The sequence below is a fragment of the Accipiter gentilis genome, chromosome 16 (assembly GCF_929443795.1).
Source record: "Accipiter gentilis chromosome 16, bAccGen1.1, whole genome shotgun sequence".
Lineage (NCBI taxonomy): Eukaryota > Metazoa > Chordata > Aves > Accipitriformes > Accipitridae > Astur > Astur gentilis.
Window position 1 is genome coordinate 7768129 of NC_064895.1, and position 15900 is coordinate 7784028.

The 15900-nt window shown below is 37.9% G+C and overlaps 1 protein-coding gene across 4 annotated transcripts in view; it reads right to left on the reverse strand.

Moving 5' to 3' along the window:
* Positions 1 to 43: 43 nt before the first annotated feature.
* ARHGEF10 (Rho guanine nucleotide exchange factor 10) overlaps positions 44 to 15900 on the reverse strand; it is a 119153-nt gene continuing 103296 nt past the window's right edge. For all 4 annotated transcript variants that reach the window (XM_049818615.1, XM_049818616.1, XM_049818617.1 and 1 more), the window contains 3 exons: positions 11572 to 11746; positions 4736 to 4858; positions 44 to 2756 (listed from right to left, as the gene is read on the reverse strand). In XM_049818615.1, the coding sequence (XP_049674572.1) occupies positions 2242 to 2756; positions 4736 to 4858; positions 11572 to 11746 (813 nt within the window). In that variant the 3' untranslated portion in view covers positions 44 to 2241. The remainder of the gene's footprint in view (positions 2757 to 4735; positions 4859 to 11571; positions 11747 to 15900) is intronic.

Genomic DNA, 15900 nt, shown 5'->3' on the forward strand with positions numbered 1-15900 from the left:
AACCTACAATCCCATCTGTAACAAGTGTCCTTCGTGACTCATTGAAGTCCATGCTATTCTGGCTCAAGAATCCCGTTCTGATCAGGATGCAGGCAAAACCTCTGAAAAGAAATTGGGGTGCGTATCTGATTTTTGAAATGTCTATTTTGGTGCCGCCTCACAGGCAAAGACTGACCGCACTGGCATTCCCTCTGTCCCATGTACTTGGTGGCAGGCAGGGAAGACCTGACATTACTCCAGTGCTCTGTCAAACTTGGTAAGTCAGCCCATCCACCGATTTTGGGGTCACCTTGATAGAGGTTTGCTTTTTAGAGCAGACAGACTGAAAATTTAAGAGACACATAAATCTGCTGCAAAATAAAGACAATAAATTTCAGCAACATTAAAAAAACTCCACCAACCTACCACTATTTTGAAAAAAACCCTTTATCTTATATCGAACAAAGTAATTCAGTCCCTAGTACAGCTTACCTTGAAATGTCAAGTGCTGGGAAACACTGTAATTATGGTTGATGTCAATTTAAACTAGGCAGATTGAAACAAACCACGGTGGAGTCAAGGAGTTTGCATTAGAAGTAGCAGAAATTATTTCAGGGCAAACCACCCCCTTACTGGGATGACAATAATAGCACCAAAGTAGCCAGAAGTTTTACTTGATTCTAGTCAATGCATACATCTGACAAACCTCCTGCTTCAGATACATTTAATTTGCATTTTACTGAACTGATGGACAGTATTAGAGTTCTTAACATATTCAACTGAAACTTAATCACCCTAATTTCTCTGTATCTTTCAGTCTATTGACAAGGGAAAAGGATGTTCCCAGTGACTCCATTCAACATGTTATCTGTATTAAACATATTTTGACTGAAGGATGTGTCTCATCACCATTTTTGGCAATATCCTTCTGAGCTGAAGGCTCTGGTCTTATATTACACATGCAGAGACTAGCACATAAAGCAATTTCAGTAGGAATCCCAAATTCAAAGTTTCCTTTGGAAATACATTGATTCATTAAGAAACGATGATTAGGTCTCTATTTAGAATTCAGCCTCCTAACACCACCAAAGCAACTGCTTACCTGACCGAGTGAATGAAGCCATGCACACTATTTTCACAATATCCATTTACATGACCATGCTTTGCTGAAACTCTGTGTGAAAAGAGGTGACTGCCACTCAGATATGACCATATCTCTGCTGTTGCGCTGTGACATTATTTGATAGGTGTTTGCCTGAGGCCACAGCACAAATCAACTGGTGTAGGACCTACACCCACAGTGATTACCCACACTTCCTATAGATATTCCAATATTAGTGTATTTCTCCCCAATTAATGATTTAATTAATAATTTCATTATTAAGTTCCTGGATGTGCATGCCTCCTTAAAAACTGCATAGTGTATGTCTAGCTTTGATAACCAAGTTGCTGGGGAGAATGCATTAGCAGCACTCCAGAGCACAGCTGTCCTGTATCTGTATTTTCTATTTGCCCTAAGCCATAGCACCCTTAGAACTTCCTCTGTACAACAAAGGCCAGTCACAGACACATTGCACCTAGCAAGAAAGTTAATGTGCTTTTTGTACTGCAACGTTTTTAATAATACTGAGCATTAGAAATAATAATAATAATAATAAATCTATTTTCTATGTTGAAATAAACAAATACCAATCAATTAATATAACTGCTTTTGTCCAGACCCAACTCTGGCTTGTGGAATGATGTTACAAACTATTATAGTAGTTACCAAATTAGTATTAGCTTGCATTAGACTATTTATTGTTTAAAAATATTTGCTAATTTGTTAAAATCTACAGTCCATGCAATATGTCACTTTGGAAAAAGAAACAGCAGCTGATTTACATAAGCAAAACCCAGCATGAGACATGGCATGTGTTCTTTGCCTTCCCTAAGTGCTACAGAATATAATTATGATATTTATAAAATGTAAATATAAATAAGGCAGAGATTCTAAAACCATTTAAAAGTGTCTAACAGATCCTTTTTGTTCCAAGTATCAAGGACAGCATCAACAGCTAAATGTTTTCCAATACCCTAACACTGCAGAATGTTCTAAGTATGCAAGGACTGTCTTGCAACCCTTAATCCTGTGATCAAAGCCTACTGAAATTGTTCCCCGGTGTATAAAGACTATCTGTTTGGGTCCTAAGCTGCCATTTCTGTACAAGGATATCAGATTTTTTTTTTTTTATAGCAGAAAGTATCTTGGATTTAGTCCAGTTAGATATTTAATAGTGGGATTTGCCAGACCATCACTGAAGACACTAGTTCATCTGGTCGCTGCTGCTTGGTCTTCTTGTTCACTCTTCTGTGTCCTTGGCCACCAGAAATGACTAATACTGAACTTGCTTTCATTTTCTTGGATCTCTGTCTTTTACTTTTAAATGAGATATTTTGATCATTCAAAAGCTCATAAATGTTACTGTCCTCTGGCCTGTGTTCTAGGGAACTTGATCCGTGAGACAAAGTAAGGGATCCAGAAGATGATGACAAGTCGCTTTTTTGTGCAATGGATCCTACTGAACCCCCCAGCCAAATTGCAGTGTCATGGGTGTTACTAAGGCAAGAGCTTGGTCTTTCGTTGTGCAGAATGTTCTTTTGGTCGTCGTCTTTAGGTTCTGAGCTAGGAGGCAGGCTGTTCCTCTGTTTGTTTCTGTTCTTCTTGTTTATAGATGCAGCCGTGACAAGAAACTTGACCGGGCCATTGTGTGCATGATATGACACCATTCCTCTTCCTGGAGCCAAAAGAAAAAGACAATTAAAGAACATTATTTTTACCACAATGTTCTACGATAATTAGTTCATGAAGTTTGCTCAGAAAAGCCTAACTCTTAAAACCCTATTATATGCATCCAGCCTGTCTTTCGCCTTGTGTGTACACAATTTACAGAAAAAACGTACAAAAAATTAATCTGTCGTACCACAAGTGTTTTAGGACTGTACTAATATGTCCGCTGACACATGGCATTATGAATTTTAGTTGACTGACTTTGTGCTGTTCTCACAACAGCATGAGAACAGAGATGCTGCTAACTTCTTTTTGTTGGCATCGACACAAATGTAACACTGTGAGTTTTCTCCAGTAATCCACAAACAAAATACGTGGTTTTCAATTAATCCTATTGTACCTCTGTACCTCTCCAGAACAGCATGAACGTCTGTTTCGTTGTAACAGACCACTCCATGCTATACAGAAGGAACTAAAACTCATCCTTCTGAATGGTTTTCTAGTTACCATGGCAGATTCATAAGGAAATAACTGAAAAATTATTAATTTTTGAAAACATATTTAAACAGGGGGATGGTGGTGGTACAAGGAAGATTTACACTGTGCAAATCATTAGAATGTATGAAAACCAAACTGCATATGGCCAAATTCAGAAGCTGTAACAATATCAGTAAATGTGGCTTTTACAGCCAAAAAAGAAGGAAAAAAATCAGCTACAAATGGAAATTCTACAAAATCAGCTACAATATGGAAAAGAGCTAGGGATCAAGGAGAAAAACCCACAACCCTACAAATCCATCCCTAACTCCCTAATGCATTCCAGGTTATAATAAAACCTATTCTGTTTTTACAGAAAGTGCAATGATATAAAGATGAATTATCACTATTGGAAGCACAACTGGAAAAAGTCACAATTTTTCAGTTCAAATTCCAAATATGGTATTGAAGACTATAAAAATATATTTCTAAACGTAATGTTGCTAGATTTGTGAAATCTAACAAATCTTGACCCAAAATAAATGCAGGAAAATACAGATGACATAAACCACAATGATCAAAACAGAAAATGGAAGAATAAAATGAGAGATGTTTTTGATTCTGCAACTGTGCATTTTCTTGCACTGCATTTATTTTCACCTAACATAGGTGCCATATTTTTAAGAAGCATTCGTCCTGTGTCATACTGGATTATTGCTGCGTATTTTGCTGAACACAGAGGGTTTTGTTTTCGTTTTGCAAAGTTACATAAGCTTTTTTTTTTTCCCCCTGAAGGAAGCTGCAAACAGCTTGCCTCCTAAAATCTGCCAGCTTCCCTCAACAGCGCAGAAGCTCGAGCAGAATTCTGAACCCAAAACGCAGTATGGCAAAGCCCCTATTAAACACACTTTAAAAATCTTGCTTCTGCTAGTAGCTTAAACATTTGGAAAGTGATACAGCAGCATTCATGCATTTGTATTTCAAATAGGGTAATATGAAGTAACTCAATAAATACATCTCTCCAAAATGCAAAAATCTGATCATTGTCCAAAAAATGAAATATATACTTTCATATATTCGAAGTTTTGGGGAGAAAGGGCACAAAACCAATTTACTGAATAACCAGTCAGACAACATACTAAACTTTCAGTATCTATGTCTCCAAACCTAATGCTTCTATTTTCCCCAAATCTGGAAGAAAGATTGCTTGCATTCTCTTCTCATCCCCATATATTTGACTGTACTCTGACAGGATTAATGCCTATCCTATTCTTATGCCCTAAAGAAAAACAGTTGTCCCGGCTTGAACAACCGAGACAAAACTAGACACGTATCTGGATATACTGTAAAACTCAGGAAGAACAACAAATATAATTTCATCACAGAGCTCTGACGTATATCTAAACAATACATATAATTTAGCAGGTTCACTTAAGCTACTGACAGAAGAGAAGTGAAATCTTCAGTATAAAACCATTGTACTTGATCCATTTAAGAAATTTCACTCACCAGTTACTTTGGGAATCCCCTGCAAGCGTGGCACTGGTAATGCTACTATTATACCCAGGTTTGTTCCAACCAGCAGTAAACCGTGGCACACCAGGAGGCTGGTCACAGAAACACGCTGCTGCCCTGCAAAGTTTAGGAAGTGCTCCATTACTTAAGAGTGATGATCTTTGCCTAGATCAAGGTAACTTCAGGCAAACACAATCAGCCGTACCATCTCATTCAGCAAAGCACTCATTGCAGTATTTTGCTGGATTGTGGTATTAAACTTTACATATGTGACAGTTTAAATACTATCAGACTTCTGCAACATTCTGTCCTACATCTCTAAACCACAGTATCTAAAAGCAGACATAGATTTTCTTTACAAATATGCTTTTACAAATAGACTATGTTTGTGTATTCTCAATAATAAAACTGAAAGGCATTCTGCTTCACAATACTCAATAATATATTGCCGTAACATGCTATACTCGAGACTCAAACCTGTTCATGATTACTTTTTACTCCTAGTTTTTATTCTGTGAAACTGTATCAGAAGTGCTGTGTCCCCCTGTTTGAGTTTGGGTGCCCCCCGTACAAGAATGGCATTGGCAGACTGGAACAAGTCCAATGGAAGGCGACCAAGACGGCCAGGAGACTGGAGCACACAGTGTACAAAGAGCAGTTAAAGAAGTGCTGTTTGCACCTATTTGACAGGAGGGTGCAGAGAAGACAGAGTCAGACTCTATTCAGATGTGCACACTGGTAGGATAAGATGCAATGGATCAAATTTGGAACATGGGAAATTTGGATTTTAAGTAGGGAAAAGCTTCTTCATCATAAGGGTGGTCAAATACTGTAAAACGGGTTGCTCAGACAGGTTGCAGAATCTCCATCCTATCCAAAGATATGAAAACTTTGGCTGGACAAGTCCTTGAACAACCACACCTAATCAGGCCTGCTTCAAGAAGGATGGACAAGATGACCTCCAGAATAATTTCCAATCAAAATTATTCTATGTTTTTCTGCAAATTATTATTTATGGGATTGCTATTTTTCTAATGAAAACAAAGTCATTTTTGCTCGCAACACTTACTAAATATGTTTGATTTAGTTTAGATGGATTTTGAAAATGGCCTTCACAAGTTTCAGAAATGGAAACCACGGCCTGCCCAACCTTTCGCCATGGCCCAAGTTTATGTGGAGGAGCATTTAAACTCTGCTGGAATCCTCCAGGTTCAAAACCTACATGTTCTTGGATTTATGACTAACTTCACATGCAAGAGAGCAGTCATTCCCATCATCATAGCTCTCACTTCATCACTAAGTAGGGAATTTGGATTCCACATCTGATATAACTTGAACCTGCATGTTCACACTTTGGAAAAGGACCTTAATTATGGTGTATCACAAATGAATGCATTTTCCATCTCGTCCCTTGAAGCTGAGCCAATTTACATCCAAGAATATATGAATCACAGACCCAGCAGGAAAGCAGGGAAGGAGCAGCTTGACTGTAGCCCAAAGCACTCAACTGGAAGGCAGGAGGCAGACCACAATTTAAGTCTTTCCCCACAGAACTTCACAAAAACAGAGTATTAACTCAGCGATGGTGTGTTGTAAAAGGCACACGTATCTGGAATCCCAGCTCTGCCTACCCAAAACCACATTCTAAAATACCCAAAGGCACGATGATTAGGCCACCCTCAGCAGGTGTAACAAGCTCGAGTAAGTTGAAGAGGCTCCATCTACTCATGCAGACCTTCAGAGACACCTGTGTTGTTTTCCATAAACTGCAGCTGTTTACGCTGGTAGGACTGCATCATCTCTTGTCAGCTAGATAAGCATGGACAGTCTATGCCTATAGATAAATTGCAAGCCTTCTGAAGCTTGGAGTTTGCTTTTTTGATTTTTTTTTTTCCTTTGGTTGGTTTGGTTTTGGTGGAGTTTTTGGTGTAGGGTTTTTTTTGTTTTAGTTTGGTTTTTTAGTTTTTTTTGATATATTAATTGGATTAATTTAGTTTCTAAAACAAAGCACACAAAGGCACTCCTTCAGCACAAAAGAAGTTCAAATGCTGATGCCCAAACACCTCTGTGTATTGGAGTTTTCAAAAATCAGTATTTGAATTCTGTGATTTATTGCTCAGGCTCGCTCAAGTTATGTATGACGCGAGTCCTCTCCCACAACCAGTGCCACAGCAAGGGCAAGGTAACTGCAGGTGAGCTTAACCTCACTCCACTTCACTTAAAGCTTGTTTTACAAACTACACACAGAAATCCTTAAGTACAACTTTTAAAATTATAAAAAACTCCAATTGTACTTTTGCCTCTCAAACCCCTTGCAGAAGCAGGATGCTCACATTTTTAAACAACAGATGCTTAATACTTTTTTAAACTTTTAAAACGTAAAATAATATGTATGATTTCATACTCCAACCCTGAAGCAACTTCTAACCAGTAATTTTTACCAGGGAGAACTGGTACCATGCATTACTGTTTCCAGAGGTGAAAAGAGCAAATTATCAGCCAGCAGCTTAGAATCTTAAACACCAAGCACAACCTTAATCATGAACCATCTATAGTGAGGTCAAAAGGAAAACCACTTTCTTTGAAATCTTGGAAAAGCAGGAAACATCTGCATCTGAAAATATACCTTGAAATAGCATATAACAACTAAAAAAATTATATATAGATTAAAAACCCCTATTAACATACTAATTTAAAATATTAATTTGTTATCTGCTAGCCAAGGTTTGAAATCATACTTTTCTTTGTTATTTTGTGACTTTTTATTTTGATATATTTCAAATTCAGAGAAAAAAAAATGTAAAACCAATTCTCCAGAATGTGTTACGTGGTAAGCACAGAAATTATCAAGTTAAGAAGGGAAAATGATAAACATAAATGCCAAAACCAATCAAATACTTCTATCTTTAAATGACAACTTTTAGATCACACTGCCCAATGCAGACAGAACTGTTAAAACCCGTAAAATAATCTGACCGAGATCTTGACTTTACGAAGAACTGAAGCCAACAATTAAGCTTATACATGGACAGATGGTTTTATTGCCTACGTTCTGCTCTATGTTCACCTTTTTCAGGTCTCAACTACAACAACCACCAGACCCAGGCAAACCCTCATGTGGTCCCACACATCTTCCAAAGTCAACCCTAGGTAAATGCAAGGGCATACTGGTGCATATCCTCTTACATGACCATGCTGCTCTTACTATATAAAAAAAATCCAAGCCCACTGTACAGATCTATTGGGATGACCTAAAGTTCTTCCCAATCTTTTTATCGTTTCCCAGCAGTAAAATCATTTTATGGTCTGGCACCTGGTGGGGTGGAGACAAAAGAAAGCTGTAAGCCTCAAAGTATAGTTTGTTTTCCGCAGAGAGGAAATGATACTTTTTTTCTTTCCTTTGCTTTTCTGATCTGTTTCCAGAAAACACATATGTCATTAGAGGATATATGGATTTAAACAGAATACAGCAAGTTATGCAGAAATCACCTCTTTGTTAAACAGGTAACCTGTCATCATCCATATGAGCAATGAAATTGCATGTATCAAGGTCACAGTAATCTATTTAAAAGGACAAACTCTTTTAGAGCTGAAAGGAAAAAAATGTTTAAGGATGTTCTTGAATAATGAAATATTGAATGTGACTACGAAAAAACAAGTGGACTGTCTATTCACGTACAATAATTTTTTTTTGGTGCAAGCTATGATAAAGGCTGGTGAAAAGCTGCCTTTGTTGAGATTTCAACTACAGATCACAAATGCTAAGCATAAACTTGCTCTACAAATGAAGTACATTGCATTAGTGAAGTGTGTCTATTTGTCTTCAAATGTTAATAGACTTTTTTTTTCCCTGCTACTCAGTATGCCCTCTGTTCAGCTAACAGAGCTGTACTTGGGCCACTTAAAAGCAATCCAGATGTACTGTGGTTTACCAGATAGCGAAATAAATGGTTACCTGGACCTGTAACAATGATGATGCTCTTCCTCTCAACCACTCTCTTTTCTCATATGGCATTTGTGCTTTTTTGGTGTTTTGTTGTAGAACACAAGCTTGTTACACATTATTAGGAATTATTTTTGATGATATATGAAGTAAAGATACCACGGACCACTCTGGACTAAAAGTCTATCCCCATGGTTGCCTCCGTGACCCTGGTTTCATTTCCAGTCCTGCATTCCTACAGACAAACCTCCCGTAACTCCAGAAAGCAAGAGCCCTCCCAGCTGCATTCTCCACAAGTGGACTGCTACAGATTAAAAAAGTTACATCCAGCAGATAAAAGATTCGGCCAGACATAGTCTGCTTTTTTACACTACTGAACTTCGCCGAATCGTAAGGACAATCACCTCCTGTGCCATTTCCCTTACACTTCATTCCTCTGAGATTCTGTCCTGCCCACTGTGCTGCATGGTTGTCTTCCTCAAAGCAAAGGAGGCACACCCTTTACAACAAGGGGAGCAGGCAGTGATATTTAAGGCTGTCTTCTCCTAAGAGCAAAATTGGGAAAATCTAATGCTATGAGAACTGGTTACTAAGGTTATGAGAACCTCCTACTCCTCTATCTTAACTAGTTACTACAGCTGTCCTTTAAATACAGCACTGTAACTCACAGTAACCATTCCTGACAGCGACAGTAAATTTTGCTTTTACTTCTACTGTGTAACAACAAAATACTTCCATTAACTTCATGGAGCGACATTCCTCTCGTTTACATTGCTCTAATGAAGACACTGATGACAACTCCAGGTAGCCCATCAGGTCAATATTACATATTGTTGTTCCTACTAAAATCTCAGCAAAAGAAGTCCAGCTTCTTCGAAGTTATATCAAGACCTTGCCTTTTTAATCTCTCTTCTTAAGACTCAGCAATATTTTTATACCAATTTCTTCTCTCTCATTTCAATACCAGTTGAATTTTTACTTTCCTGTTATTTTTGCATATTAAGGAACTCCTGTTGGGTTTCAGAAAACTAACAGAGCTGTTTCCTTTAAAAGTCCTAAAAATTCACAGTAAAGGCAAATACATATTTTGTAAATACACATCTATTTCACTCCTTTTCTGTTTCACTTTGGTTTTTTTTCTTTTTTAGTCTCAGTATATACTACACAGAGCTTGATTTATTCTTTGGCTGCTTTTAGTTCCAAAAAGTCCTTACTGCTACTTTATTATGTAAACCTCCTACTCCTGTGTCTTTTTGCCTTTGTTGTTGCAGCATTATTGGGATCATATAAACAGGCCCAAGAGCTGCTGCTAAATAATTGAAATTCATTTCATTTTTAGAATGGATTCTCCCTTGGAACATTTGCTGTAATAATGTTCTACTCCTGAAATAAATTTCCATTTCCATTCACTGGCATACTTTCTGTGAAGACACTGAGGGGAAAAAAAAAAAAAAGGAACTAAAATGGGTAAGAATGACACCAGGGAGATAGAATTAGCTACAAATATTTTTTAAAAAACCCAGTATGTTACATCAGTAGTTTTATTACCATAGCAATGAACACTAAAGCCAATTTTTTTTTTTAAGATGTTTATATGCAGAAAACATGTATAAGGGAGGCCCTGCTTCCCTCCCCCCCCCCCAGCTATAAACAGCAGAACATATGAAAAGTTAATCTTTTTACAACTGATCTTGATTTCTTTGCATAACTGTGATGAATTCAATCAAATGACCTATTCAAAGGCAGGCTATTTGCTGCTGTTCAGTGTTGGTGCTACAGTCAACACCACATGTAAAAACCACCCTGCCTAGAACATGATATAAATGGACACAATTTAAAATAGAGCTTTATTGCAAAGCTAATGTCATCTGAAAGAAAATGTGGTAAGAAGACAGAGACTGAAGAAGCGAAACATTTTTCATGCAAGATTTATACCAAACTCTTTTAAGAATATAATCTCAGTGTGGGAAGAACTGGCTTCTGCTAGAAACAAAGCAATAAAGCTGGTGCACAGATTGCCCACAAAAACTGCCGAAGCTCGGTCTATTGCAGTCTATAAACAAGAAGAGACAGGAAGAACGGTTGTCCCCTCACAGACACCTCATGCTCAGCCATGCCAGTCTTGCTTTTCTGTCTGTCTGTCTCATCTCCCGGCACTGCCACAGCTCCCACCCGATGTGCTGGCTGATGCTGAGGTCCCAGCCGCTCACTTGCAAAACAGATACAGGCCAGTGCAACTGTCTGTGACACTGATGATTTGGGGGTGATTGAACACCTTGTGCCTTAAGGCACTTAAAGATCTGTTAAACTTTATCCTAACAACCACAGGTTCTATCTTTACTTGTAAGACTAACCTTTTAATTCAACAAATTAAAGCTCAATTAGCAAAACACTGAACACACTCCAAAATGGCAGTGTGTGAGTGGTTCAGCTAAGTGCACTGGGACTACTGATGTAACTAAAATTAAGCATGTGGCTTTCTGGTCCAGATCCTAGGCAAATTGACTCCATCATGTACTTTGATACTAAGTTCCAGAAGAAATGCTCTGCAAAGCAAACACATTTTCATGTCAGACTGCATTGCCCTGCTGCTTCATAGCCAAACACACACACACACACAAAAGACTAAACAGAAGAATTCACCTGCTTACCTATATAATAACCTTTATAACCTCCAAGGAGGAGAGCTATTACTCAACCAGCTCACTGCACACATTCTTCTGTGCAAGCAACAAACTGTGGTTTACTAAAGCAAATAGTCATGAAACAGTTACCAGACTCAAAGCCCGAGATGGATCTTCTGATTCTGGCCTAATCTATGACACTCTGGAGAACGACAGTGATAAAGCCAAAACAAAAATGTTATCATATGATGTGATTCAGCTACCTGGCAGCATATTGTGAACAGGCGTGGCAATGTTAATATCCTGGAGGTGTTTCAGTGTCTCAGTGTGGAAGAGGCGAAGTGTAGATCCAGATGTGAAGGCAATCCAGATTCCCACTCCAGCAACAGCCATGTGAGAGATTACCATTCCTTCCTCTTGATGGGCTTCAAAATGGCTCTGTAAGAAAAACAAGGACTCTGTGGGGAGATGCAACTGAAAATCATTCAACCTTCGTTACCAGCTCTTCAGTGTAGGCACTGTATCTTTGTCCTCTGCATCAAGGACAAAGCTAGCTTCCTCTGCTTTGCTCAGGACATGTTCTGACTGCTGCATATGATGTATTAATTTTCCTGTTACTTTTTTTTGAAAATACATCATCTTTAGTATGGAAGGATTCTCAGCTCTTGAGCCAAAGTTCTACCTAATGACAGAGTAACTTCACAGTAACTTAGATACTGTATTTATTGAAAATATCACATGGTAGGGCTGGCAAGCCTGTAACAGCTCAGGCTTAAAAGGATTTTGTATTTCTTTATTGATACTCCTTTGGGAAAACTACCACAGATGAGATTCCTGGGAATGGGCAGATTTTTTTTCCTAATATGCTACTGTCATGGTTTAACCCCAGCCAGCAACTAATTCCAATGCAGCCGCTCGCTCACTCCTTGCTCCCTGTAGGACAGGGAGAATTGGAAAAAAAAGTAAAACTCGAGGGTTGGGGTAAGAACAGTTTAATAACTAAAATAATAATAATTAATAATAATAACAACTGTAACAAAAAGGAATATAACAAAAAGAGAGAAATAAAACCCAAGAAAAAAACCCAAGTGATGCACAATGCAACTGCTCACCACCCACTGACTGATGCCCAAGCAGCAATCCGCCCCTCCTGGCCAACTCACCCCCGTTTATATACTAAGCATGACATCCTATGGTATGGAATATCCCTTTGGCTAGTTCGGGTCAGCTGTCCTGGCCATGCTCCCTCCCAGCTTCCTGTGCCCCTCCTCGCTGGCAGAGCACGGGAAACTGAAAAATCCTTGACTTAGGATAAGCGCTACTTAGCAACAACTAAAACATCAGTGTGTTATCAATTTTATTCTCACACTAAATCCAAAACACACTCTACCAGCTACTAGAATAAATTAACTCTATCCCAGCTGAAACCAGAACAGTTACTTTTATCTACAGCAGGACTTCTCTTTAAACAATAAAAAATATTTTTCTTCTGTTCTGTTAGGGGGTCTTTTCAGAACAAGGATAATAGAATCAAGGAAAAAGTCATCTTTAGAAAGGAGAGTGTTTATGAATATACATTATTTCCTCAACCATGTACGTAACAATGTGAGTCTTAATACAGTCACTTGCTTTTCAACTCTTAGACACTTTTGAATTTCAAAAGTATTAGCTATTTTGTTTTCCCGTCCTTCAAAATATTGATGCTTCTCATTAGAAAGGCCAAAATCCTCCTTCTGAAGATGAGTAATACAAGACTTTGACGACAGACCTTTTTCCTTGATCTAGTGCCTCCACAGTTACAACTTCTGCATGGCTCCAGGAAGGCTGAAACCTCTCTACATGCCCCTGTTAACGTGCAAGATAAAGCTGTAGTAAAGTTCTTTAATCATTAACAAGAAGTACGATTATTTTTTTTCCCAGTTTTGTATTGTAAGTAAACTGTCTCTTAAGTTAAACACAGCCTTTTAACGTTATGCCAGCTATTATCAAATACAGACAGCTATTCTGATAAATATAAAACTTCCTCAGCTAAATAAATGACAAACTGTCCCTTGGATACAAAGGTCTCTCTGAGAAATATGGAAGAAAAATCTGCTCTAATATTCACACTACATATTATATACTCTTAATAATATTTGCAGACAAAATGCAGAAGCACCCCCTTCCTCCTTGTAAAAGTACAGTTAAATTCTCCATGCATTACAATTAAGAGTTACATTTTGGTCATTTTGCATCAAAATCTAAATTACATGTTTCTCAGGATCAGCTCTTAGCCTAAGACAGTTATGTTTTGAACATATTAGGGTTATAGATATATTGTTCAAATTCTCCATCTAAATTCAACAAACAGGCTAAGATGAGAGATGAAAAACAGAAGTTTAAGCTTTCACAAAGTGTAACTTTTGAGATTATACTTAGTAGGCATTTGATTTTCTTTTCGTACGTTATTACTGCATAAACTACTACTTTCCACTGAGAAACTCACTGTTTAAAAATAAGGAGAATGATTTTTTTTTCTTTTCATTTGTTAACACTATTCTTCAAATGTTCAGTTTTTCGTAAATGAACAGAAGTTTCTCTTCAGCTGTTAGGCAGTGGTTCAGGTTTTGAGTGTTACTGTATTACCTTTTGACTCTTCAAATAACACCACTGCAGATTGCAAGGTAAGCACCTCTGATAGGCACATTTATATTCACTGTTTTCCTCAAGTAACCTCCATTCATTCTTTATGAAATGATATACACAATTTGAAAAATCATACAATTTATTCAATAGAAGAATTCATCCATGAACAACATCTTTCAAAGCCTGAAACAGCTCTTATGACTAAATTTCCTGATATTCTCATCATGCATGTCTCATTGCAAAAAGGATTTTCAAATAGTAACTCCTGTTTACAGACTCATGCACCCCTACACTGATGACCAACTGACTTTTGAAAACTAGATCCAAGGCCGCTGAAGAGAACCTGACCAGCAACTTGCACTGTTTGAAATTAGAAGAAAAATGAAGCAGATTGTTAAGAAGTGAATTTTCTCTGGAGCGGTCTAAGCACAGCTGACAATTCTGTTGGTGCCAGTGTAAACAACTTGCGCATGCATTTTTGTCACATTCCATTTTTACCAGCCAACTCAGTATACTCCCACTTAGTCTGTCCTGCTGCCATTCGTACAGCTGTCTGCTGAAACATGTAGACATTTAAAGTAAAACTGTAACACCATCAACGCCACAAGAAGCACGTAAAAATAACTATTCTTCTCATTCAAAGGGTCTTCTAACACAGAGCAGGAACATAGCCCAAACCTGTATGTTCTTTTACAAATGCATAAATTTTTGTATAGAGGATAGCTTTGACATCTGTTTCCATTACATGTCTATCTGAAACCCAATAGCTGGTCTTTTTCTTCAGTTATTTTTTTCTTCTCATAACAAGAAATACAGATACAAAGGGACTAAAATGTCTTATTCCCTTTGTTATAAAAAAAATTATAAACAACTGCATTTTACTTTCCTCTTTTATTTTTCATACCTACATTCCTCTCCATTCAGAGCCCAGCTTTTTTCCCTTCAGGCTCTCTCGTTCAAGCTCTATAGCAACACACGAGCTGCAGAAGACATTCTGGATGCCGCAGCCCACCTGCCCAGCAGCTCAGCCCGACATAACTCACTATTGTTTCAGCAGCGCGGGGCATAGCTGGAGTCTTTCTTTCGCGGGGGTGCCCGCTTGCACCAAACAGCTGCACCAAGAACTGAACCACGATTTCTCAAGCTTCATGAGAGATGCATAATGGGTATCATTGTCCACAAGGTAGAACAAATGACTTCTACTATGTTAAAGAAGTTACAGTGCTCAGACAACATACACTCATGTATAGGGATTTTCATTTGTTTTGTTTATTCAGCTGAGCATGTCAGAGTAACTCCTGTATAGTTAGCCAAGTTTTAAAAACAAGACAAAACAAACCAGGATGGAATGTCATTCAATCGGTGACTTTATACTGTTAAATACTCTGGCATTTTTTGTTGGTTTTAAACAAACACATACTGCCTTTGCAGAGCGTAAGGGTCTACAGGCATAGAGACCACTATGGGATCAAGGTCTATACCCAACAGTAATACAACTGTCAGATCTAGGGTCAAGACTGAGGACAAATTTCTTCTTCACAGAAAGAGTATTAGAGTATGTAATTAATACATAACAGCAATGCGTTTCTCATGTGTCCCTTGCCAAGGAGCTTAAGGCATTGTGCCAGTTTGGGGCACTGTGCCAATAAAAGACATTTCCTAAAACTTTCTATTACAGTAACATATCATTAAAACAAGTGAATTGAGAGCCTTATCCATATCAGAGGGGAAAAAAGCAGGAAAAGTGAATAACATCCAAACCCAATACATATGATGCCAAACCTGCTCATTTACTAATAGTTATTAAAAAAACAGCATAAATAAGAATCTTAGAAAAGCAAGGAGGCATGGAATAAGATTGTTTTCAAGGATAATGTACTCTGCACTTAGCAAATGCACAGACAGTTAAATATGAGATACCTATGAAGCAGGGAGCGCCTCAAGGACAAAGTTTACAAAATGGTCTT